General features: G+C 43.4%; 1 protein-coding gene across 1 annotated transcript in view; it reads right to left on the reverse strand.

Annotated features, from left to right (window-relative positions):
* LOC138370663 (probable methyltransferase-like protein 24) overlaps nucleotides 1-26,828 on the reverse strand; it is an 89,472-nt gene that overhangs the window by 48,373 nt on the left and 14,271 nt on the right. The window contains exon 3 of the mRNA XM_069335283.1: nucleotides 15,976-16,089. Within this exon, the coding sequence (XP_069191384.1) occupies nucleotides 15,976-16,089 (114 nt within the window). The remainder of the gene's footprint in view (nucleotides 1-15,975; nucleotides 16,090-26,828) is intronic.

Consider the following 26,828-nt stretch of genomic DNA (forward strand, 5'->3'; position numbering starts at 1 on the left):
AGTACCAGGAATCGTCTTATCTGGGGGCTGGCTGGTGGAAGAGACTACCCACTGTGGTGCGGAGAGAGGAGAGTGATCTGCGGAATCACACGAGGCTCCTGCCTAGGGCTCGCAACCCTAGTATCGGTCGTGGAGTGGCCTACACAGCGGAGCTGATCGGAACCTGCCAGCTACAGGCTGGATTTGTGGTTGAAGGCCTCCACAACGGTGCACCCAGTGGGACTGTGATTTGGCTGGCCTGTGGCCGGGGTAGATTCGCCGAGAGAATCAGAGGATTAATCGTGGGCCACAAAGAAGAAAACCAGGTCTACTCATCGTGAGCACCGTGGAGCATCCTGTGTCTTCAGAGGAAGACTACTTTGTATATAATAAGTGTAGTTATAGCAACCCCACATGTGACTGTGATATATTTATGGTGGTGGTAGCAATATATATACAAAAGCAGTGCATTTGTATCCCTTCCCCTTTAATTTAACTTGCGTTACGGAACGCACCCCCTTGAAAGCCACTACTAGCTTGGGGCCGGATACCCAAACTCTAATAACATCAGAGAAGAACCCGGTTGCGACCCAATAGGGCCGTAACACTGACCCTGATATAATTTAACATGCTTAGTTGCTCTTTCGCCTTTGTTTCTTCCTTGTTCTCTGTTTTTATCCTTTCTCTTCTCGTCGATGTCTAATCTTCAATGGAACGTTTGAGGTTATTACGCCAATTTCCTCGAACTCCAACTTCTGATTTCGCGTTTTTCGCCCCTTTGTGTCTGTCTCCAGGAACAGATGCTTGGTGCTCGTCCTGGTTGTTTTCGTGGCTATTCCTTTCTCTCCCCCTCCCCAGCTGTTGCTGGGGCTCCTAATTCTTCTGCTCTTTTGATTCGCACTGATGTTCCCTTTGTCCCCTTACTTTTTTCCTTTGCCTCTCCATTGTTCTACTGCTCGTATCTTTGTGGGGAAATGGTACCCCCGTTTGTTTCATTTATCTTCCCCCAAGTATCCCGCTTTCTCTTCCCAATTTGAAACACCTACTGGACTCCTTGCCGCAGCCTGTGCTCCTGCTGGGTGATTTCAATTGTCGTCATTCTCTTTGGGGTGATGTTCTGACGAATACCCGAAATCGCCTTCTTGAGCCGTTTATCCTTTCTTCTTCCCTGTCTCTTCTGAATTCTGGTGAGCCCACTCATTTGGGCTCTCGGACTCGCACCCTTTCCTGTCTTGATCTTTCTCTTTGCTCTTCTTCTCTTTACTTAGATTTCACGTGGCAGGATCTTGATGACCTCCATGGCAGTGACCATTTCCCCATTCTTGTTTCCTTTTTCTCTTTTCATCCTTCCCTCTCCTTCCCTAGGTGGCAGTTTGCTAAAGTGGACTGGAACCTCTTTACCCTCAGTGCTGCTCTCTCTGACCTCTCCCTTCTGCCTCTCCCTCGTGCTCTCCTCCTTTTTCATGACACTCTCTTCGACGCTGCCCTTTGCTCTATTCCTCGCTCTTCCTCTCGGGGTCCGCGGAAGTGCGTTCCCTGGTGGAATGCAGACTGTGCTCGGGCTGTCCGCTGTAAGAGTGCAGCCTGGAAGAGGCACCGCCGTCGGCAGACGGCCGATTCTTTTCTTTTCTTTCGGGAAGCGAGTGCGGTGGCCCGTAGGGCCATCCATACGGCTAAACGTGATTGTTGGGCATCTTATGTCTTCACAATTACGTCCGAAACTCCCCTGCCACAGATCTGGAAGCGTATCCACAAGATAGCAGGTAAGTTTGCTCCCGATGTTTCACCGGTCCTTCACCTCCGTGGTACCCGTTGCAGGTCGCTACCGAACTGGGTTCCCACTTTTCTTCTGTTAGCTCTGGTCTTCATCTTCCCCAATTTTTCCTTCTTCGTAAACCTCTCCTTGAGTCTCGTCCTTTAGATTTCTGCACTCATCTTCGACTTTCCTATAACGATCCCTTCTCTCTCTCTCTGAACTTCGTTCTGCCCTGGCCCTCTGCGGTTCTACTGCGGCGGGCTCCGATGGTATTCATTTTGAGATGCTTCGCCATCTCCCTCCGTGCACGTCTCAGTATTTACTGCGTCTGTATAATCGGATCTGGGAGTCGTCGTCAGTCCCTGAGGACTGGCTCGATGCCGTTATCCTCCCTGTTCGCAAACCAGAATCTCTGGGAACTTCCCCTAAGGACTTTCGCCCTATTGCCCTCACAAGTTGTCTGCAAACTCTTTGAACGTATGGTTAACGTTCGTCTGATGTGGTTCCTGGAACACCATCACCTCCTCTCCCCTTCTCAATTTGGTTTCCGCAAGTGCCGCAGCACGACAGATGTCCTGGTGAACTTGGAGGTCTCTATTTGTACTGCTTTTGCTGCGAAGACCTCCGTTGTTGCCGTCCTTTTTGACCTGGAAAAGGCTTACGACACCACTTAGCGATATCATATTCTATCCCAGCTACATTCTTTTGGCCTTCGTGGTCATCTCCCTCTTTCTCCGCAGCTTCCTCTCTCGTCGTTCCTTTCGGGTGCGCCTTGTACCGCTCTCTCTGCCTCCTTTCAGCAGTACGAAGGTGTGCCCCAGGGTAGTATTCTGAGCACTACTCTTTTTCTGGTTGCCCTCGATGGTCTTCTTTCCTCTCTTCCTTCAGGTGTATTCTCTGCTCTCTATGTCGATGATCTTACCCTTTGCTGTCAGGGTGATGATTCGCCTCTCCTTCAGTGCCGGCTTCAACTTGCGATTGATGCCGTGTCGTCTTGGGTCACCGATCATGGCTTCAAGTTCTCTACTTCTAAGACTTGTGTCATGTCTTTTACTCGGAAACAGGTCGTTATTCGTCCCTCTTTGTCACTTTATGGTCATCCCCTTGAGTACAAAGATTCCGCAAAGCTTTTGGGGTTATTCTTTGACACTCGTTTGTCCTGGTCTTCCCATATCTCTTACCTCCGTGTTGAGTGCTCTAAGGCCCTTACCCTCCTTCGGGTATTGTCCCATACTTCTTGGGGAGTGGATAGGCGCACTCTCTTTGCTTTACATTCCTCTCTCGTCCTGTCTAAGCTCGATTATGGTTGCCCTGCTTACTCATCTGCTTCTCCTTCTACTCTTCGCCGTCTTGATGCTTTGCACCATACTGGGTTGCGCCTTAGTTCTGGTGCCTTTCATTCAACTCCCGTCCTCAGCTTGTATGTTGAGTCTGCGGACGGTGTTGGCTACTCTGTTGTTTTTCCTGATCACACTTGTGTCGCTTACCTCTGGAGACTAGCATCTTCACAGCGGAGCTTTGTTATTCTCTATGCTCTTCGTCTCCTGCTTTCTCGTTGTCAGTCTTCCTTTGTAGTTGTTGCTGACTCTCGTAGTGCCCCTCATGGCTCTCAGGTCCTTTAATCCGGTTCATCCAGTAGTTGTCGAGATCCAGCATTGGGTGTTTCTTGTTCACAGTAAATTTAAGTCGGTTGAGCTTTGTTGAGTTCCCAGCCATATTGGTGTGTCTTTTAATGAGCGTGCGGATGCTGCCGCCAAGGAAGCTGTCCGCTCTTGTCCCATCTCTCGTGAAGGTATTCTATATTCCGACTTTTACCCGGTTATCCATTCCTCCATCCTTACCCGTTGGCAGGCTTGTTGGTTGTCTGTTACTGGTAACAAAGTACGTACTCGTAAATGTTGTGTTTCCTCGTGGCCGTCCTCCTACTACCGTAACCGGTGATGGGAAACGGCTCTGGCGAGGTTGCGTATTGGCCATACTCGCTTAACCCATGGTCATTTGATGGAGCGCCGCCCTGCTCCTTATTGTCCTAATTGCATTGTCCCTCTTACGGTCGTGCATGTCCTTGTTGAATGTCCTGACTTCCAGGACGAGCGTGTGTCTTGCTTTCCGACCGCCCCTCGCGGTCACCTGTCCCTCAATAGAATTCTTGGTGACTCGGATACTGTTGATATCGTTCGCCTTATGCGTTTTTGTTCTCGTATTGGCATCCTTGGTGATATTTAGCGCCCTCTGATTATTCTGCACATTTGATGGTGCTACATAGCCTTCCCGGTTTGGTGCCTTCTTTTGATAATTACTTACTTAAACTCCTCCATTATGGAATCCGAGGCCTTGCCCTGAACTATATCCGATCCTATCTTAGTGACAGACACCAATATGTAGCCATCAATTATATAACCTCTCCCACTCTACCATTAACCGTAGGGGTGCCACAGGGCAGCATCCTAGCACCTCTCCTATTTCTTATATACATCAATGATCTGCCTAATGTCTCTAACGTGCTTAAGCCTATATTGTTTGCTGATGATACTACCCTCATCTACTCAGACCTCAACCCGCACACATTAAATAATGTCGCAAATAATGAATTAAAAAAGTCCACTTATGGATGTCAATCAACAAACTCACACTAAACATACAAAAAGAACTACTACATCCTATTTGGATGCAAATCAACAAATGCAATTCAGCTTCAGATAGACAATGTTAACATCGGCAATAAAAATGATGGAAAGATCCTAGGCCAATACTTAGACAAGAGACTCAACTTCAGCACCCACATACAACACATAACTAAGAAAGTCGCTAAAACAGTTAGTATTATTCCTAAAATCTGATATTATGTACCTAACTCTGCTCTCCTCTCACTACATTATGCCCTTATCTATCCCTATCTTACTTATGGTATCTGTGCATGGGGTTCAACCACTGCAAACTACCTCAAGCCCATCATCAACCCAGCAAAAATCTGCTATCAGAATAATAACAAACTCTGCTTTCAGACAACACATAGCTCTCCTATTTAAATCCCTGAACATGCTAAACATAAATTCACTTCACACATTCTCCTGTGCCAGTTACATTTATAAAACCCTTTTCTTAGGTGCAAACCCTATTCTGAAACTCTTCCTAGGACAGTTGTAATCATACATAAATATATCTTTAATATCCCTAGAGTCAAACTTAATATGTGTAAATACTCTATGCAAATAAAGGGATTTAGGCTATGGAACTTGTCATGTTCATAGCAAACGGCACCATCCGTTTGTATGCACTGTGTTTCATACGCCAGCGGTAGGTAAACAACAGAGAGCGTACAGGATGCCCACCCAGCTTGGACGCTGCTAGTCATGTGTCATTATAAGTATTAAAGTCAGTAACAAAGCAATGGCTTTATATCACCCATACAACCAAGACTTCCCCAGTAATACAGAACACCACACTAGCGACGAGGATGAACAGTGAACGCAGGTATTCGTCCAGTTCTAAACACAAGGAAGAAGCATGCTGTCTTGCCCCGGAGGAGGAGAAACCGTGCTGTCTGTGAGCCCCAGACCAATGCTGTGTACCTACCTAGGCTGTGTGCTGAGCATAGCTGTGTGCCAACCAATGCTGTATGCTACCAATGCTGTGTACTCACCTAACCTAAAATGTGTGCTGACCAATGCTGTGTGCTGACCAATGCTGTGTACTAACTGAAGCTGTGTGCTGAATGAAGCTGTGTGCTGAATTAAGCTGTGTGCTGCAAAAGCTTTGTGCTGACCAGCTGTGTGCTGAGGAATCTGCGATATCTGCCGAAACTGTGTACAAAACGACGCCTTGACGCTGTGTACAAAACCGATGTTTTGCATACAAAACGACTCTCTGTGCTACAAAATTCTTCATGCTGATGATGCTGTGAATTGTCTGCTGTGTTGACAGTGCTGAATACTCATTAAACAAAATTGCTGACAACTGCTGTGCAGCTGTGAGTAGGAACAACACCAGATGTACTCATCTGATGTCAGTTGTGTGTGTGTGCGTGGTTTGGGGAAAAAAAAGTTAGTAAACAGTTGAATGACAGTTGAGATGCGGGCCGAAAGAGCAAAGCTCAATCGCCGCAAGCACAACTAGGTGAATACTAGGCTAGGTAAGAGGTCAGTTGCTGCTGTATTGTGCACTGTTGTGAACTTTTGCATTAAAATGCTTGTGTGCTTTGCAAAATTAAAGTAATTACAGTGAATTCTTAACTTACATACACAGTGATATAAGTGTTTAGTATTCTGAGGAACATTAAAGTGATAAGTTTACATTTTACAGTAAAAATGACAAATATACCTCAGTTTCCTACATTTGATCCTGACGGTGACCAGACAAATCTGTCACAGAGGTGGACCAGATGGCTTAAAAGGTTTGAAAATTTGTTAATAGTTTCAGATATCAAAAGTGCTGAAAGAAAGCGTGCCTTTCTACTTCATTATGCAGGTGATAGAGTTTGTGACATCTTTGACACACTGAAAGACACTGGTGGTGCCAAAGATTATGACATTGCCAAAGCCAAATTAACTGATCATTTCAAACCTAGACAAAACACTGCTATGGAAATTATGAATTTCATGAGAGCCAAACAACTCTCTAATGAAACTGTAGATCAATACCACACACGTCTGCAGGGTTTAGCAGCCCATTGTGAGTTAGCTGATGTTGACAAAGAAATCAAACAGCAAATAATTGAAACATGCACATCTACACGTCTTCGTCGAAGAGCTCTGGAACTTGTTGATGATGAAAGTTCTCTTACCAAGATACTGGATATTGCTCGTCGAATGGAAGATGCTGCACGTGATGCTCGTGTCATGGAGTGCAGTGTCAACAACATTTCTGCCACTGTTACTAACAGTCATGAGGTATGTAAGGTTCAGGGAGGACACCGTGATCATAGAAGATATCATGGCAAACAGCAATTTGAACCGAAAACCACATCACACCTGGAGTCATGGAACAAGACTCAAGCAGTCACAACGACTCACATCAGAAGGTGTCAACAATAAATGTTACAATTGTGGAGGAGACTACCCACACCAAGGTAATGTTTGTCCTGCTCAAGGTAAGAAGTTCTATGAGTGTGGAAAACTAGGTCATTTTGGTGTTGTGTGTCGTTCTGCACTAAAGAAATCATAATCAGTGAATAAAAGTACTGTACGAGGATCAGGTCAGAGGGGTCGAGGTGGTAAACACAATATTGCACCTCATATCCAGTATGTTAATAATGTACAAGACAACATGTCATTACAACCAATCTCAGATGACAGTGAATGTGATTATACTCATGGAGTACAAGCAATCACTGAATGGAATGGTCTTCCAAACAACCCAGAGACTATATATACATTGCTGGTATTTGTTTCAAAGTTCTCATTGACACTGGATCAAACATTGACACCATTGCTGAGTGCCACTTTGAGAATTTTAAAAAACAGTTCCCAAAGCTTGAGAACTATAATGACAAAGCCACTGCCAATGCTTCAAAGGTAGCCTTGCCAGCGAATGGAACTTTCACTGCAGAGATTAAGTCAAAGAATGCAATGCTCATCACTACATTCCATGTTAGGAATGCAAAGGAGTCTCTACTCAGTAACAAAACTTCAACCAAGTTGGGACTACTTCAGCTTTCTAATGATGTACCAGAGGAATCTGCAAACAATGTTGATGCTATTGTTGCTGAATTTTCTGATCGATTTAAATCCATAGGTTGCTATACTGATAGCAAAGTACATCTGCACATCAACCCAGATGTAATTCCAGTTGCCCAACCACATCGCTGACAGCCATTCCATACTCGCAAGAAAGCCGATGCCGAACTGGATAGGCTGATGGAATAAGATATCATTGAACCAGTAACAGGCGCAACACCATGGGTAAGCCCAATTGTCATTCCGCCAAAGCCGAAGAATCCAGATGAGATACGCATCTGTGTGGACATGCGTGTTCCCAACAAGGCAATAATGCGTGAACGCCATCCTACACCCACTGTAGATGATATGATCTACCGCTTGAATGGTGCAACTGTATTCAGCAAGTTAGATTTAAACAAGGGCTATCATCAGCTTGAACTTGATGATGAGAGTCGCTTCATCACAACGTTTACGACACATCGAGGTCTGTATAGGTACAAGCGCCTGAGTTTTGGTATTAACAGTGCTGCCGAGGTATTCCAGCACACCATCAGCCAGGTATTGCAAGATATACCTAATGCTGACAAAATGTCGATGACATCATTGTTAATGGCCGTACCCAAGCTAAACACGAAGAAGCTCTTCGTGCAACATTGCAACGATTACGAGTAAAGAATCTGATGCTAAGCTGAGCAAAGTGGGAGTTCAATTGACATAAAATTTAGTTCTTTGGACATGTACTTAGAGACAAAGGTCTGTCTCCAGATCCTAAGAAAGTTGCAGATATCAAGAATGCTGCACCTCCTTCAACATCCACTGAAGTACATAGCTTTCTGGGAATGGCAAACTACTGTTCTCGCTTGATTTCAGATTTTGCTACCATTACGAAGCCTCAACGTGAGCTCCTGAAGAAAAATGCATCATAGTAATGGAGTGATATCGAGCAAAATGCATTTGACGCTGTGAAAGATGCACTAGTAGAGAATGCAAGTACTGCGTACTTTTATCCATCAATGGACACTGAGTTAAAGGTGGATGCTAGTCCTGTTGGTTTAGGTGCTTTTTTAGCCCAACACAAACATGGTCGACCAGATTCCAGAGTAGTAATTGTCTACGCAAGCCGTTCTCTCACAGATGTTGAGCAACGATACGGTCAGACAGAGAAGGAAGCTCTTGCTCTTGTATGGGGCTGTAAACACTTCAATGTATATCTGCTTGGTGCACCCTTCACCACAATAGTCTCTGACCACAAGCCGTTGGAGACCATCTTCAATAATCCAAGGTCCAAACCACCAGCTCGCATTGAGAGATGGGCTCTTCGTCTGCAACCATACAACTTCACTGTGAAATGCAAGCCGGGTGCAGGAAAGCCCGCTGATTACACCAGTCAACATCCTGCTAACAATTTCACCATCACCAAGCATCAGGAAGTTGCCAAGGAATATGTACACTCTGTAACCTGTGATGCAATCTCTAAGGCTCTCACTCTTGATGAAATCCGTACTGCAACCTTAAAGGACCCAACTCTGCAAGCAACAGTGGATGCATTGACTAAGAAAAAGTTTCCATGCATCCCACCCTCAGGAGTTGACCAAGATGCATTCAAAGCACTTGAACGCATCCAGACAGAATTAAGTCTTACGCAACAACGCGACACCGTGCTGCGAGGTACTCGTATCGTCATTCCAGCAGTGTGCTCTGAAGCTTGCACATCAAGGACACCAAGGTCTTGTTAGGACCAAATAGCTGCTACAAGAAAGGGTGTGGCGTCCTGGCATTGATCGTCAAGCAAAGGACGTGCATGATGTCTGTGTCCCTTGCCAAGCTGCAGTGGATACTTCAGGACCAACACCTCTACAACCTTCACCACTACCTGCTGCACCATGGACGGAAGTATCGATGGACTTATGCGGACCGCTACCAACTGGAGAGTACTTGATGGTAGTCATTGATGATCACTGACGTTATCCAGAAGTAGAAATCATCACTTCCACATCTGCAAAGGCTGTCATCCCAAAACTCGACAAGATCTTTTCAAATTTTGACATTCCTGAAGTTGTCAAGACGGAAACTGGACCGCTATTCAATGGACAAGACTTCGTCAACTTTGCTGAGCATATTGGATTCAAACACCGCCGAGTGATGTCACTACATCCTCAAGCAAATGGGGAAGTCGAGAGATTCATGCAACCTCTCATGAAAGCTGTACGCTGTGCTCATGCCGAAGGACGATCCTGGAAACAAGCTATATATGCCTTTCTCAGGAACTACCGTGCAACACCGCATGGAACACTGGGCAAGTCACCTGGCGAACTCTTATTTGGACGTCCTGTGAGGATCACACTACCTGTCATGCCAGCCAAGGTAATAGATGAACGTCTCGCTCAGAAGGATGCACTAGCCAAGGGCAAAATGAAAATTGCTCATGATCAACGTGCAAAGGAACAATTCATAAAGGTTGGAGACACTGTTCTAGTTAAAAAGAACAAAGAGGGAAAGCTAGAAATGCCGTATGATACAAAACCATATAAAGTGATTAGTGTAACGGGAACTATGGTAACAGCAAGTAATAGAGATCATAGTATAACACGTAATATGGCTTATTTCAAAGTGATTCCAACTAGTGTACAAAATGATGAAGTGTAAAGTCGTCCAAACGATAAAGAAAAAATGAGTTATAACTCAATAAACAATTCATCAAGGGATATTCTTCTGTTTAAGGACTCTCGTCCTGAACGTCATGTTAAACTCCCTAAGTGATTTGATGATTAATTGTGTTCCTATGTAATGCAAAGTATTTACTTATTATGTTAAATTAAATTTAATATTGTTTGATTAATGCAGATATCTCCTTAAATATTTTGTAACTTTATTTTACTGGTTCTTTCATTTTTGTTTAACATTGCATATTTATTTTTAACATTGATATCCTGTGTGGTAAGGATTACATTTAAATTCTGTGTGTGCTTAATGTTAAATGTATTCAACGTCTTTTTATATGTTAAAAACTTACTTTGTGCCAATAACTTTGCTTTGTGCTACAAGCATGGTAGATCCTGTATTCATTTATTTTTTTAAAGAAAAGGAGGGATGTCATGTTCATAGCAAATGGCACCATCCGTTTGTATGTGCTGCGTTTCATACGCCAGCGGTAGGTAAACAACAAAGAACGTACAGGACGCCCCCCAAGCTTGGACGCTGCTAGTCATGTATCATTATAAGTATTAAAGTCAGTAACCAAGCAATGGCTTTATATCAACCCTACAACCAAGACTTCCCCAGCAACACACAACACCACAGAACTCACTCCCTAACGAATTGAAAAGCTGTCCAACTTTTACCTTATTCAAAAACAAAAACAAAAAGTACCTAATTTCATCTTCATAGTTTCCTACCTAGTGCTTTAACTCGCACTGTACGAGAAGAGTAATGGACATAATGTCAGATTTTAGGAAGAATACCAACTGTTTTAGCAACTTTCTTAGCTATGTGTTGTATGTAGGTGCTGAAGTTGAGTCTCTTGTCTAAGTATTGGCCTAGGAACTTTCTATCATTTTTATTGCTGTACCCAATCCCCCCAATATAAATGTACCTTAGCCATATAACTTTACCATTGCAATCTTTGATATCATCTGATTTCATGGTTGTTGTATTGAGTGCATATGCTACTGCATTTTTCCTTGAAATGATCATCAAATTGTGCTACAATGAACCAATTGATAACCCTGAAATTTTACCCTAATGTACCTAGTAATCATTGTCATTATAGTGTATTGTTATTATTGTGTATTAATCTAATCTTTGTTTATTGTGTCAAATTTTTTTACAATGTACTTGTTATTTTTTTTGTCAATTTTACTGGAAATTATCTACTTAAAATTATCTGTTAAATTAAGGACTTGCCAGAAACGCTATGCGTGCTATTAGCCTTACATGAATGTAAAATCATCATCATTACTATGTACTCTCTTAACCCTCAATGTACCTTCTTTTGCCCGCCCGTACCTGCCCGAAACGCTTTGCGTAATAGTAGCTTTAGGCATTGTATGTACCAGCTCTATCTATAAATCTATCAATTTTTGTAAAATCTCTTGTATGTATGTACCTTACCTGAATAAACATTTATTTATTTATTTATTTTTAAATAAATAAGTTAATAAACTTGCAAGGTTTGCTGTAGTTTGTGGTTAGTTGTGGACGTGTTCTGTGCGTTTTCTGTGGTAGCTGTAGAGGAGCTAGCTATTTTTGCAGGGTGGACTATGGAGGATGGACTATTAGTAGAATTGTGATGTGGAATTTAAACAGTAAAATAAGGTGTGATTGGTCCTAAGAGCGATGGTGTGCTTTTGGTAGCTGGAAGTGCATTTTGAGAGAGGATTTTCGAGAGTATTCGGCTATGACTTCTCCACCATCTTATGTTAGATGTGTGGCTGTTGACTTGCAAAATTGATGTGGAGGTAGCCACGTATAAATTACCCGTCGGCGGAAGCATTTCCGTCCTCCAGGTTACACCCGGGAGTCATTAGCTGCGCCACCCCTTGAACAGCGCGCACCTCGTGCAGAAGTTGACTGTTCGCCTCTAAAGCTATACCTTGCTGGTATACTCGCTATAGTTCCGGACCATTTAATTATCTTGGCTGTATCCTGAGACCTCACCGGTCCCCAGTTCTACTATCATCTACTTCAGGAACTTAATGATGCTACCTACAACACCCCCAGAAGACTTATGTTCAACGTGACCCTCTTTGTCTTTCTAAACCCTCATCTCGTGGAAGAGCCACCTGGTGAAGCAGCACCTCCACGATGATGTCCTGATGTGGGATGTGAGTTGGTTGTTGAAGGGTTAGTGATTGAGGGTAAACATGAGTGTTGTTATTTGGGTTGTGGTGTATGTTGTGTTTTTTTTTTTTTGGGGGGGGGGTTGGCAACAGGGGCCTTAACAGTTTATGTAAGCAAGTGCTGTGCTCCTGCAGCTAGTCCAGAAGTGTCCCTGTTGGCAGGGCTGGAGTAAAGTAGGAGCTTCAAGGGCTATAGCTCAGGGGCCCAAAGTACCTGTAGCCCAGTGGCCTGCAGTATCTGCAGCCCAGGCACCTCCAGTAGCCTTAACCCAGGGGCCTACAATAGCTGTAGCCCAGGGGTCTACAATTAATGTAGCCCAGGGGCCTACAACACCTGTAGCCCAGGGGCTTACAGTACCTGTAGCCAAGGAGCCTACAGTAGCCATAGCCCAGTGCCTAGAGAAGCTGTAGCCCTGGGGGCCTACAGTAGCCCTAACCAAGGGGCCAACAGTAATTGTAGCCAAAGGGCCTACAGTACATGTAGCTAAGGGGCCTGTAGTAGCTGTAGCCCAGAGGCCAGCAGTAGCAGTAGCCCAGGAGCCTACGCAAGGCTCCTGGGCTATAGTCCAGGAGCCTTGGGCTATAGCCCAAGAGCCTGCAGTAGCTGTAGCCCACGGGTTTACAGTAGCTGTAGCCCACGGGTTTACAGTAGCTGTAGCCCAGGGGCCTACAGAACATGTTGCTGAGGGGCCTACAATGCCTGTAGCTATGGAGCCTACAGTAGCCGTAGTACAGGGCCTTAAAGAACCTGTAACCCAGGGGCCTACAGTAGCTGTAACCCAAGGGCCGACAGAAGCTTTAGCGTAGGAACCTACAGTAGCTATAGCCCAAAGGGCTATAGTAGCTGTAGCCAAAGGGCCTACAGTAGTTGTAGCCCAGATACCTGCTGTAGTTGTAGCCCAGGGGCCTGTAGTAGCTGTAGCCCAGGGGGATACAGTAGTTGTAGCCCAGAGGTTTACATTTATTCTAGCCCAGGTGCCTGGGCTACAACTACTGCAATTACTGCAACTACTACAGCTACTGCAGGTAGGGGGAGGGGGGGGGTTCAGACCCTGTAGAGCCCCTACTGCAGGGGCCTGCAGTAGCTGTAATTCACGGGCCTGCAGTAGCTGTAGCTCAGGGGTCTACAGTACTTTATCCCAGGGGCCTACGGTATCTGTAGTTCAGGGGCTTGCAGTAGCTGTAGCCTACAGTAGCTGTACCCCAGGAGCCTAGAGTAGCTGTATCCCAGGGGCCTTCATTAGCTGTATCCCAGGAACCTTCATTAGCTGTAACCCAGGGGCCTACAGTAGCTGTAACTCAGAGGTCTACATTAGCTGTACTCCAGAGGCCTACAATAGCTGTTGCCCAAGGACCTACAGTAGCTGTAGCCCAGTGGTCTACGGTATCTGTAGTCTAGGGAACTTACAGTAGCTGTAGCCTACAGTAACTAGCCTAGGGGCCTACAGTAACTGTAGCCTAGGGACCTGCAGTAGCTGTGGCCTAGGGGACTGCAGTAGCTGTAGCCCAGGGGCCTACAATAGCTGTAGCCCAGCGTCTGTAGTAGCTGTAACCCTGGGCCTACAGTAGCTGTAGCGTGCAGTAACTATAGCCCAGGGCCTACAGTAGCTGTAGCCCAGGGGCCTCCACAATCTTAATCCGGCTCTGCTTAATTATTGGGAGCACTTAGATCAACTTCGTGATTCCTTACACGTTTATATTAATCTAGTTGTAGTCCAGCTGGCGTGTCTTTGTAATACTTAAAGCACTGAAGGTAGATGAAGAAACTATACCGTGCTGATGAAGAATTTGTTGGACTTCTTGAGTTAATGATTTGTATGCTCCGTTGCTAGAGTTTGGTGGTATTTGAAGGAGAGAAACATCTTAGGAATAGACTTAAGGGCTTTGTTGCCAGTTGATGGTAGATCACCAGTACGATGAAGCTGCTTTTGTTGTCAAGGTTGAGTGTGAGTGAGATCGTGTCTTGTAGGGCGTCAGTAACTGTGCTGTAACAGTGTGAACTAGGACTGAGCATTTTGTTTCCTGTAAGTCAAGGTGTTAGATTGGCTTGTTGAAGTTTAGCAAAAGGTTTGATGTCAGTCATTGTCATAGCCAGAGACCTCTGTGGCGAGAAAGTATTTTACGTCTGTGTTGGTTTTGAAGTGGGTTGTTGGTGCGTGGTTTGTGGCTTAGTAGAATGTTGATACTCAGTCAGAGGCGTGAGCGGGTGCTGTGCCAGTGTACTGAACCGCAGGCAGTGCACAGTTCTGGTAGACAGAGAACTGCTCTGCGTGCTGCAACAGTTGTGCTCGGCAGGGTGCATGCGTAGGCCAAGTCTTAGTGGTAGCTACCGTCAGACTCTCTCTGTTTTATATACGAAGTAAACGCCATTGTCCTCGGAGTTCAAATACCATCTCCGCACTATAACGAGGTTCCTCGGCGGGTCGGCGTGTAATTAGAAGAATATAATTTACGAAGAGGAAATAAAGAGTTCACGTACAGTTATGACGCATCCACACAAGGTGATCTACCAGCTTAGGACCTTCGCCTATTCTGGCTCTAAGTGGGACTAACCACCTAATGCTGTCCGACCTGAACTAAGATACATTAGAGGTAACAAGCACAGAACACAGCTTGTGGAAGACGCACTGACTGCCTGGGACGAGTGTAGCCTGGTTGTCTGGGCTCTGCTCCTTACCGAAATGGCTGAATTGACTGATCATTGTCTGGGTGCTCATCTGGGCTGGAGAAACAGTGTCTTGGGGTTTTCCAACGTTGAAAAATGCGAGTTTGATGCTGTGGTCAGGTGGCCTTATAGACCCGTCCGTCGGCCTGGCACGGATCAAAGCTGCTTTCTGATTGGTGGAGAAGCAACATGGGCCAAGGAAATGTGCTGACGTCGCAGTAGCAGCTAAAAGCCTTGCCAGTTCTGATGTAGCTACTGATGTAGATGTAGTATAAGAGGTGCTGACTTACAACTCCGGATCACAGAATTGTATATCATGCTGCAAACAAGTTTATACCGACGAGACCACTGTAAAGCCTTCATCATTATAGGTTCCTAAAGATCATTATAGTTCCTAAAGAGCAGTTTACATTGACCGATGGAAAGTCTGCCTTTTGGAACGTTATATAATTGTACGACAAAATTTAGATAAAGCAGGAAAGATAATGACGGAATGATTATACATTACTTGACTGCCGGATAGTTTCTGATGCTGTACAAAACAATCGGCATCTGAAGAAATTTAATTAGGAAGTCACTTGTATTTACTTGAATCATGATAAACTTTATCATACATAGTGATGGAAGTGGAAGCTGAAGTGACATCGGGGATACTGTAGGGTTCAACTCTGAGTCCCATCTCGTATTTTATGTGCTAATAACTATGCAGACGAAGTAAAATTCTTATAATTTGATGCATTCTGATCATGCATAAAGTAATAATAAGGAGAGAATGGCAGCGGTCCAGAGGACAACGAATAATAAAAGTGATGCGACTCTCAGAAGCAGAAAATAATTTTCTATTCGAGCAACCGAAGCCTAACCGGACGTGGGAAGAAATTGTAAATATAATTATTTTAGCAGTACGCCCACAGATAACAATCAAATGACTGTAAGGCGCAAGGACAAGGAAGCTTTCATACCATTATGTGCAACGTGCGTGAGAACAATTCTGGAATATGCAGCATTTTAATCCCACATCGCCCCATGAATACAATATATAAGCATAAATAGGCAAGAACAAGCAGCACTACGTCTTACCGTGGTCTCAAATTTAATATCCTCGCGGTTGACCCCGAAGGAGTATATCCTGCAGGACTCCGGCGTGGAGGGAAGTCCATCCAGGCAGATGTAGGTTCCTTCATGACCCGATACCTGCCACACACAAACATCATGACCCTATTATCCTGCCGACCATGCAATGAAACTTTATTGTATAAATACTGCATTATATGCTTTATGCAACATAAATGCTGGTATACAACGGTTCTTCCTGCAGCTGCTTCGCGTCAGTTCTTCCATGCTCTTTACTCTAGAACTGTATTTTCTAATATATATATTTTTACTTTAATATAGATTGTAACTTAATATAATATTTGACTTAGTAAAGGTTGGTTAAATTGTTTTGGTTCTGTTGGCCTTTTTTTTGGATCTAAAATATTAGAAAGTGTGGCGCAGAACACAAGTATTTGTTTTAAATTTTTACTTCAACTGAAGCATCAATAAATGATGTAGAACATGGAAGAACTGCAGCAACGCATGTGAAAAAAATTAACATTTTACAGGAGTAGATTTTAACATAATGTAACAAGAGATATCACCCCTAAGTTGATGTATAAACCTAGAACATGACACAAACGTAAAAATGTAACAAGAGATATCACCCCCAAGTTGACACATCACCCTGGAACATAAGAGGAGCGAGCCCTTAAATTAATAGAGTTCAATAATGCTTGCACAACACCTCAGATCTCTTGTTGTTGTTGTTGTTGATTTAGGGGCGACGACGATCGTGGGATCGGATGCGCCTCGGCGTACCCGTTAAGAGTGAATCGCGAAGCCAGAAACTGAAACTGAAACGCCAAGCCAAAACGCGAAACGAGTGACGCCAATCACTAGAAACTAATATGCCATACGGCAAATAAACGCACAGTCAGGCAGGTGATTAGGGAGTCCTAGAAGTCCCTCAGGGTGACAAGCACCGGCCCCGCTCCACACAGAGAACACCAGGTAGCAAAACCAAAACTCTGCCCCAACTAAAACACAAAAAGTCATCCAGTGTCCTCCGGCAGAGCAGAAGCCGGCCGCCCACCACGACTGAGGGCACACCAGGAGCCCACCAAGACCCGCCAACCCCCGGCACCTCTCGGCCAAGCCGGCCCCCGAACACCGTCACACCGCCGGGAGAACCAGCCAGAACACGCCAAAAAAAAAAATTCTATAAAAAATCCTGTGACCCAAGGCGATATGTGCGCCAGGCGTCGTACAATCGGACCGCTAAAGAGGGATGCCAAACGGCAGTAGCAAAGCCAAAACGCGAAAACAAGGCGTCCTGTAGATACCAGTTGCGTTGCTCCTGGCAGTATGGGTTCGAGTAACTTCTGGGGTGTGAGTTTTCAGAGTCATATATATATATATATATATATATATATATATATATATATATATATATATATATATATATAAATATATATATATATATATATATATATATATATATATATATATATAATAATAATAATAAAACATAGCCTAATTACACACACACACACACACACACACACGCACACACACACACACACACACACACACACACACACACACACACGCACACACACACACACACACACACACACACACACACATATATATATATATTTCCGCCTTGGGCACCCGCCTGGACCATCGGACCCTAAGTATTGGTGTTGCCCTGCGCCTTGCCGCCCTTATCTCCACCGAGCACCGGTGTGTTTGCGGCCATGCACGGGCAGACCAATACGGCAGCCATGGTCTCATCTGTCGTAAGACACAGGGAAAGATTGCTAGACACGAAGCAGTCAATGACATCATCAAGAGAAGTTTAGCTACAGCTGGGTGTCCAGCACAAAGGGAACCTCAGTTGTGCAGAACTGACAACAGCCAAAAACGCCCAGATGGAGTCACCATGCAGCCATGGAGGGAAGGTAAACAGGTCGTATGGGATTACACTTGTGCATCTACATTGGCTGATACCTATTTACGTTACAGCTCACCGGAGGGAGGTGAGGCAGCCACCTTCAGGGAGACCCAGAAAATCAACAAGAACAGAGACCTAGAACGTTGTTACAGGTTCATGCCGATAGGCTCTGAGACTCTGGGCGCCTGGGGTAAATATGCACTCAAGTTTTTAAAGGAGGTGGGTGAGGAACTCATTGGGAAAACTAGAGAGCCACGAGCAGCCAGTTTCCTGTCCCTGCGCCTCAGTGTCGCAGTTCAGAGGGGAAATGCGTGCTGTATCCTGGGTATGCACCCAACCTCCGAGGAGCTGGATGAGGTCTTCGAACGCTGATTGTTTAATTGTTACATATTTGTGTGTGTGTGTGTGTGTATGTGTGTGTGTGTGTGTGTGTGTGTGTGTGTGTGTGTGTGTGTGTGTGTGTGTGTGTATGTGTGTGTGTGTGTGTGTGTGTGTGTGTGTGTGTTCTCTGTAAACTGTAGCATTGCAATAAAATAAAACATAGCATACAAAAAAAATAATAGGGGTGGTAGGAGAAGAAACGAATAAGTATTCAGTGAAAATCCACAAGATCTTCTCTGAATGCTCTTTGTTTTCTTCTTCGAGGATGTGGGTCCCTGCAATTAAGGATCCCTGCAATTAGAGTGTATTACAATAAGTGTAATACACTCTATAGTAAATCACTTCTTTTCTTCACCTTAAAAGTACGAAAATGAGTTTTAGAGAACTCCTATTTCAACTAAGCCCTGATGCTAAGAAAATAGTTAGAGGGATAGAAGCCCTAAACCAGAAAATAATAAATACAGAATATGCGGTCATATTCAATGAAACCTGTTTGAAAGAAAACCTGCTGCCAGTATACACCAATATATATATATATATATATATATATATATATATATATATATATATATATATATATATATATATATATATATATATATATATATATATATATATATATATATATATATATATATATATATATATATACATATGTCGTACCTAGTAGCCAGAACGCACTTCTCAGCCTACTATGCAAGGCCCGATTTGCCTAATAAGCCTAGTTTTCATGAATTAATTGATTTTCGACTACCTAACCTACCTAACCTAACCTAACCTTGTTTACTAGGATTTCTAGAAATCCTAGTAAACAACACAGAAATCATCGATAGATACAGCGATAGCAGGCGGCTTGACGTTTGCGAGGCACTACACATCAAGAAGTCAACACCAGCAATCAACAGCCAATTATTGCACAACTATATTCTACCCACCTCAAGACTCCGCTCCAATATAGAAGCATCAAGAAATATGGACCAATAGGCTTTCTACAAACACTTCTATTCAATATCCATTGCTTCGTGTTCTGTCTTGTGTTGATGAAATTATTACCCTATTAATACCACATCTTGTTCTGTCTTGTGTTAAATGCCACATCACCCCTTCCACCTCACTCAAATGTAGATATAAAATCGGAGATGCGTAAGTTCTATTCAGTTGTGTATTTGTGAACTAAAGTCTTTGAAAATGTAATAAGTTTTACGAAACGCGCTCGTGTCGCGTCAGACTAGAAATAAAAATGAATTTTGGAGAATTGATTTTTGATTTACCTCCAACAGTGAAACGAAATGTACGTAAGATTGAGAAAATTCGTGTTAGAATTATTAATCTTACTTTTTCGGTCATATTTAATAATATATATATATATATATATATATATATATATATATATATATATATATATATATATATATATATATATATATATATATATATATATATATATATATATATATATATATATATATATATATATATATATATATATATATATATATTATTAAATATGACCGAAAAAGTAAGATTAATAATTCTAACACGAATTTTCTCTATCTTTCTTATGTTTCTTTTCACTGTTGATGGTAATTCAAAGATCAATTCTCCAAAATTCATTTTTATTTCTAGTCTGATGCGACACTTGAGCGCGTTTCGGTAAACTTATTACATTTTCAAAGACTTTAGTTTACAAACACACAACTGAAACTGAATAGAGCTTTGCTGTTGTTGTTGTTGTTAAAGATTTAGCTATTCAGGACAGAGTGTCCATGTAGCACGGGCTATAGTGAGCCTGTAATTGAGTTTGGTGATATACATGATAACCTTTTTCCTGTGATATTTAGGTATAAGTTTAAAATGGAGGAGAGGACTTCTCCTTTTTCCCTGCTTATTTTGTCGCTTCTGTTTTATTGCAGTAGTTTTAATCTTTTTTTATTAACATTATCTTGGTGGCGGATGTAGATGCAGAATGCTCACTAATGAGTCCCATTCCTCAACAGCTTTTCTAATCATTGTAGTCGCGGTGGAATGTGCATCTAATGCAGCTGCTGTCGTTGGATTAATGTTGAGTTTGATTCGCAGGGCTTCAGTAGCTTCACATTCCAGTAAGTAGTGCAATAGCGGCGCCTCTGCCTCAGTTTCACAGATGTGACACTCTTTAACTATTGGGTTCATTACCTCCCAGCAGCACTTGTACCCAAGTCTGAGTCTGTGTATGGCTACTGCAATGTCTCTGGATATCTTTTTGCCAGGCTTGAAAGAGGAGTAACCAGTGGCTTGTTCATACCATATCGCAGTGGATCTTCCTTCCGCTACTTTGGCTCTGTGGCGACTTTTGATAGTTGAGAATATTTTCTTCTTGATTTGCTCCTTTATCTGTGAGAAACTTGGAGGGATTTGAACCTGTACAACAGGTAGAGCAGTGGCAGTTTTTGCTAGTGAGTCTGCCTTTTCATTACCCTTTATGCCAATGTGACTTGGTATCCAATTTAGGGTGATTGACAGCCCTCGATTATGGGCATCTTTTCCTATATGTTTAATTTCTGCGAGGAGATGTATATTATCTCTGTGCTGACTGGATAACAATGCCTGGAGCGAAGATTTAGAGTCTGTATGAATGATGACATCATGTAAATTATTCTCAATTGTATAGTTTTTTGCCTCCTTCAGGGCATATAATTCTGTTTGCAATGTTGAGCACTCACTATTCATGCTCCAGTAAGCTTCATGGTTGGTAGTGTAAACTGCTGCCCCAGCAGAGCCTTTTTCTTGATCAACTGATCCGTCTGTGAAGATGTGAGTCGTTGTGGATCTAGAGATAGTTTCCATTTGTTGTTCTATTACTTCCTTGAGCCTCTGCGGGTCACATGCTGATTTTTTAACTGGTAATCTTTCAATGATTATCTTTAGATTCGATTCTTCCCATGGAGGAAGCTGTCGAAAGTGTTGATATGGTCTATCTTCCCCTTTGTTTTTAATGGTCCATTTCATGTCCATTTTCTCTAAAATCTTGACCACATTATCCATCCATGAGCTTGTTCTATACTGTAGGTTTTTCTGAAAGGATCTCTGTATGCTGTCTTTAATTGACAGCCTGGCGGTTGTTCCAGTAAGTTTTCCTATTATGGTGGCTATCCTTTGTTTCATCCTGTTTTCTAATGCTGGTAAATTTGCTTCCATTCTAAGGTTCTCTCTACGCGTCCATATAGGTGCTCCCAGCATTGTTCTCAGAGCATCATTTTGAGACACTTCCAGTTTCTCCCATTGGTTATCACTGAGGGATGTAAGAGCAGGAGCAGCATAGTCGATGAGTGACCTAACTGCTTGAACGTAGTACATTTTGAGTACTGGTAGAGATGCACCCTCTCTAAGACTGGTCAGAGAGCGCAAAACTGAGTTTCTGGCTTTACAGCGTTGCCGAAGATATTCAATTTCTTGAGTGAATTTCAACTGGTTGTCTATTATGACCCCTTGGTATTGAAAAGAGGTAACCCACTCAATTTCTTGTCCTTGCATTGCCAGTCTGATGTCTTGAGTTCTCATTTTAAGGGCCCTTGCTTTTGTTTTATTGCTGTTTATTTTCACTGCTATGCGTTCCGCTTCCTTGCTGATAATATCTAGGCATTTTTGTGCATGGTTCCTTGCACCTTTGCCATTGATGATGGCCCTAAAGTCGTCTGCATAGTTAAGAAGTTTGGCTTTTGGTAGCTTGAGCTTCATGAATTGTTCCATGAGACAGTTGAAGAGGAAGGGGCTTAGTATTCCTCCCTGCGGAGTTCCATTTCCCAGCCTCTTTGAGGTCGATGTTTTTCCTTGGAATTTGACTTTAGCTTCTCGGTTAAGCAGGCTTCCTTTGGCAAAAGCAAGAGCGTGTCCTTTGATTTCCTTATCCACAAGGCAGCACAGTGTAGCTGGAGCACTGGCTAACTCGAAAGCTTTTTCAAGATCTAGAAAAATAAGGATTCCAGGTTTGTCATTGACTTTATCCATGAGGGAGGTAAGGCATTCTGTGGTTCCAACACCTTTTCTGTAAGCAAACATATTTTGGTGTAGTGGATTGGCTTTCCATTCAATTCGATTAAGGGCCATTCTTTCTGCAGTTTTAGCCAGACAGCTTGTTAATGAGATGGGTCTTGGATTTCCTGGGTCTTTAGGTTTTGGAATGGAAACTATAATTGCACTGTTCCAAGAGAGTGGTCGGGTTCTTGTCACCCATACTCTGTTGATGAGATTCATGAAGGCTTCTTCACCCTTTTCTCCTAGCTTGGCTAGCATGTTGTAAGTGATTTTGTCCTCGCCTGGAGCTGTATTTTTAGTTTTCTTTGTAGCACTTCTGAGTTCTTTTAGATTGAAAGGGTGGTCTAGTTCGTCAGGTAAGGCTAAAGCATCATCTATTTTTTTCTATCTTGCTGCTTGAAGTCTTTGTTGGTGAGTCAGAGTTGCTTGAGGAAGTTGAGTGGAACTGGCTCTTGAAGCAAATAGATTTGCTAGCCTTTCTGCCTCTTGCTCTGGATGAACATGGTGCGGCGGAGCAGGAGGCGATTTTCCTTTGGCCTTGTTGATCTGCCTCCAGATGTCGCCCAAGGACGTATGCTGATTTAGCTTGGCACACCACTCGAGCCATTTTTCTTCTTGGATTTTTGCTGTTTCTTCGTGCACATGATCTCGGAAAGCTCTAAGAAGTCCTAGATTAGCTTCGGTTCTATCTCTTCTGAAATTCTTTCGTGCACGATTTAGTCTGTTATGTAGCTCTTTGATCCTATCACAGTAATACCAACGGTCCTTGTGTTGTTGGGTAATTGTTTTCCTCTTGGGGATGGCGTGATTTGCTGCTCTATGTATTGCATTTACTAAATCTTTTTCCATTTCTTCGGTGTTGTCAGGAGGAGTGTAGTTTTGGTGCCAAGTTTCGAGAGCTTCCTGAAACTTCGTCCAATCTGCTTTGATAAAGTCCCATCCGGGCTCGGGAGCTGGAGGTCTAGAGCTTTGCACATCTTCGAGTTTATATCTACATTTGGGTGAGGTGGATGAGGTGAAAACGAACTTTCAACAATGGGAATTAAATGGGTATTAAATTCTAACACAAGACAGAACACGAAACAATGGGTATTGAATGGAAGTAATTGTAGAAAGCCTATTGGTCCATATTTCTTGATGCTTCTATATTGGAGCGGAGTCTTGAAGTGGGTAGAATATAGTTGTGCATTAATTGGCTGTTGATTGCTGGTGTTGACTTCTTGATGTGTAGTGCCTCGCAGACGTCTAGCCGCCTGCTATCGCTGTATCTATCGATGATTTCTGTGTTGTTTGCTAAGATTTCTCTGGTGATGGTTTGTTTGTGGGAAGAGATTATATGTTCCTTAATGGAGCCCTGTTGCTTATGCATCGTTAAACGCCTGGAAAGAGATTCTACGTCCAATGAGGCTCTTATCCCTGTGGCCCGTGGGTATACGTGGGTGTGGGTATCTGGCTGATTCGGCCAATCATCAGCCAGATACCCACACCCACGTACAGACTGGCGAAACGACTCAACGGCTTGCTGACTCCTTATGTCCCTTGCGCCTTCAGCCTGAAGTCTCCAAAGGAATTTGTTGACTTGCTGCGGGGAACACGGGCCACAGGGATAAGAGCCTCGTTGGACGTAGAATCTCTGTTTACCAACGTACCTGTGGATGAAACAATCGGGATGATAGCCGACAGAGTGTATCTAATCCGGCCTGTACTCCTCTTGACATACCAGAAAACAGTCTAAGGAAACTACTCCAAGCTTGTACTAAAGAGGCACCCTTCTTGAGCCCGGATGGACACATGTATAAGCAAGTAGATGGGGTCGCCATGGGTTCTCCCCTAGGTGTCCTGTTTGCAAACTTCTACATGGGTACCATCGAGCAAAGAAGTCCTAGTCGACATGAACTTGAAACCGGCCATATACTGCAGGTATGTTGACGACTTTTTTACACAGGTACCTGATGTCAGACATCTGCAGGAGCTGAAGGAGGCATTTGAGCAGAATTCTGTGTTGCGTTTCACTTACGAGATGGAGAAGGATGGGAAGCTGCCCTTTCTAGATGTAACAGTCATGGAAAGGAGCGGAGTTTTCCACACTGCAGTCTACACTAAGGAAACAAACATAGGAATGTGCCTGAATGCCAACAGTGACTGCCCGGACAGGTACAAGAGGAGTGTTGTTAACGCTTATGTCGACCGTGCCCTCAGCCACAGCTCAGAATGGGAGCAAGTCGACGAAGAACTCTGTAGGGTAAGGCAGGTCCTAGTCAACAACGGCTTCTCCAATGGTTTCGTGGAAGACATCATAAGAAGGAAAGTGAAACGCCATGCAACCTCTGAAGAAACAACTAACACAACACCTATACCCCCTAGTAGACTATTTTACAGGAACTTCTTTTCCACAGCCCATAAAACGGAGGAAAGCGTCCTGAAAGATATTGTCAGTAGAAACGTTATCCCTACAGACAAAAATCAGAAGATACAACTGACGATTTACTATAAAACCAGAAAAACGGCCAGCCTACTCATGAGAAACTCTCCAGACACAAAGCAGAACGCTTTAAAAGAGACCAACGTCGTCTATGCCTTCAAATGCCCTCTTGGGGACTGTAAGCCTCAAAAGACCCAGTATATAGGCAAGACAACAACATCTCTTTCCAGGCGTTTAACGATGCATAAGCAACAGGGCTCCATTAAGGAACATATAATCTCTTCCCACAAACAAACCATCACCAGAGAAATCTTAGCAAGCAACACAGAAATCATCGATAGATACAGCGATAGCAGGCGGCTAGACATCTGCGAGGCACTACACATCAAGAAGTCAACACCAGCAATCAACAGCCAATTAATGCACAACTATATTCTACCCACTTCAAGACTCCGCTCCAATATAGAAGCATCACGAAATATGGACCAATAGGCTTTCTACAATTACTTCCATTCAATACCCATTGTTTCGTGTTCTGTCTTGTGTTAGAATTTAATACCCATTTAATACCCATTGTTGAAAGTTCGTTTTCACCTCATCCACCTCACCCAAATATAGATATAAACTCGAAGATGTGCAAAGCTCTATTCAGTTTCAGTTGTGTGTTTGTAAACTAAAGTCTTTGAAAATGTAATAAGTTTTACGAAACGCGCTCAAGTGTCGCGTCAGACTAGAAATAAAATTGAATTTTGGAGAATTGATCTTTGAATTACCATCAACAGTGAAAAGAAACATAAGAAAGATAGAGAAAATTCGTGTTAGAATTATTAATCTTACTTTTTCGGTCATATTTAATAATATATGTCTACAGGAAAGACTGCTTCCAAAATATACTAATATATATATATATATATATATATATATATATATATATATATATATATATATATATATATATATATATATATATATATATATATATATATATATATATATATATATATATATATATATATATATATATATATATATATGAAGTGTCCAGCAGGGAGACCCGCTTGCCCCTTTCCTTTTTTGCATGGCTGTTAAAGAGGTCACAAGCAGGTTGACCAGCGAACTCAACATCTGGTTCCTGGACGATGGCACCCTGGCAGGGACACAGGAGTCTCTTCTAGAAGATCTACAGCTGGTGAAATCTAAGGTAGAGGAGTTAGGACTCACCCTAAACCCATCAAAGTGTGAAATCATCTCATCTAGCCAACCAACCATAGATGCATTGCGAATCATATTGCCAGGAGCCTAAGTGATCGCTCCCACCGACAGTGTGCTGCTAGGGGCACCTCTGGGTTCGAGCGCCATTGAGGTAGTCCTCGAAGAAAGCTGAACGACCTGAGGAGGATGGAGGGAAGAATAGGGGCTTTGGACGCCCACGATGCTCTGTACCTTCTCACAAAGTGCCTGGCTTTGCCCAGACTGACCTATTTCCTAAGGTGTGCTCCCTCCTTCGACAGTCCAAAATTAACAGAATATGACTCACTCCTAAGGTCAATAACCGTGAAAGTGTTAAACCTCTCCCTGCAAGATGACCAATGGGACCAAGCAACGCTCCCAGTTAGACTCGGGGTATATATAGGTATTCGCAAGGCAACACAGTTAGTATTGCCGGCATTCTTATCCTCGACCAGTGCTACAGGTGAATTAGTTAAGGAAATACTACCGGAATACCTAAGAGGCTCCATTGGGATTCATGATCCCAAATTCGCGGAAGGAGCCGGTCAGTGGGACACTCTTGTCAACTCTCACCCTCGACCGACTTTTCCAAATGACTGCAAACAGTCCAAATGGCATAGCCCCATAGTGGAAAACTTCGCCACATCATTGCTGAAGGCAGCTTCCAGGAAGGACAGAGCGCGTCTTCTAGCTGTGGCAAGCGCCCCATACCGGAGACTTCCTCTTGGCAGTCCCTCATTCCGCCTTGGGCACCCGCCTGGACCATCGGACCCTAAGTATTGATGTTGCCCTGCGCCTTGCCGCCCCTATCTCCACCGAGCACCGGTGTGTTTGCGGCCATGCACGGGCAGACCAATACGGCAGCCATGGTTTCATCTGTCGTAAGACACA

The sequence above is a fragment of the Procambarus clarkii genome, chromosome 33, assembly GCF_040958095.1.
Source record: "Procambarus clarkii isolate CNS0578487 chromosome 33, FALCON_Pclarkii_2.0, whole genome shotgun sequence".
NCBI classification, from domain to species: domain Eukaryota; kingdom Metazoa; phylum Arthropoda; class Malacostraca; order Decapoda; family Cambaridae; genus Procambarus; species Procambarus clarkii.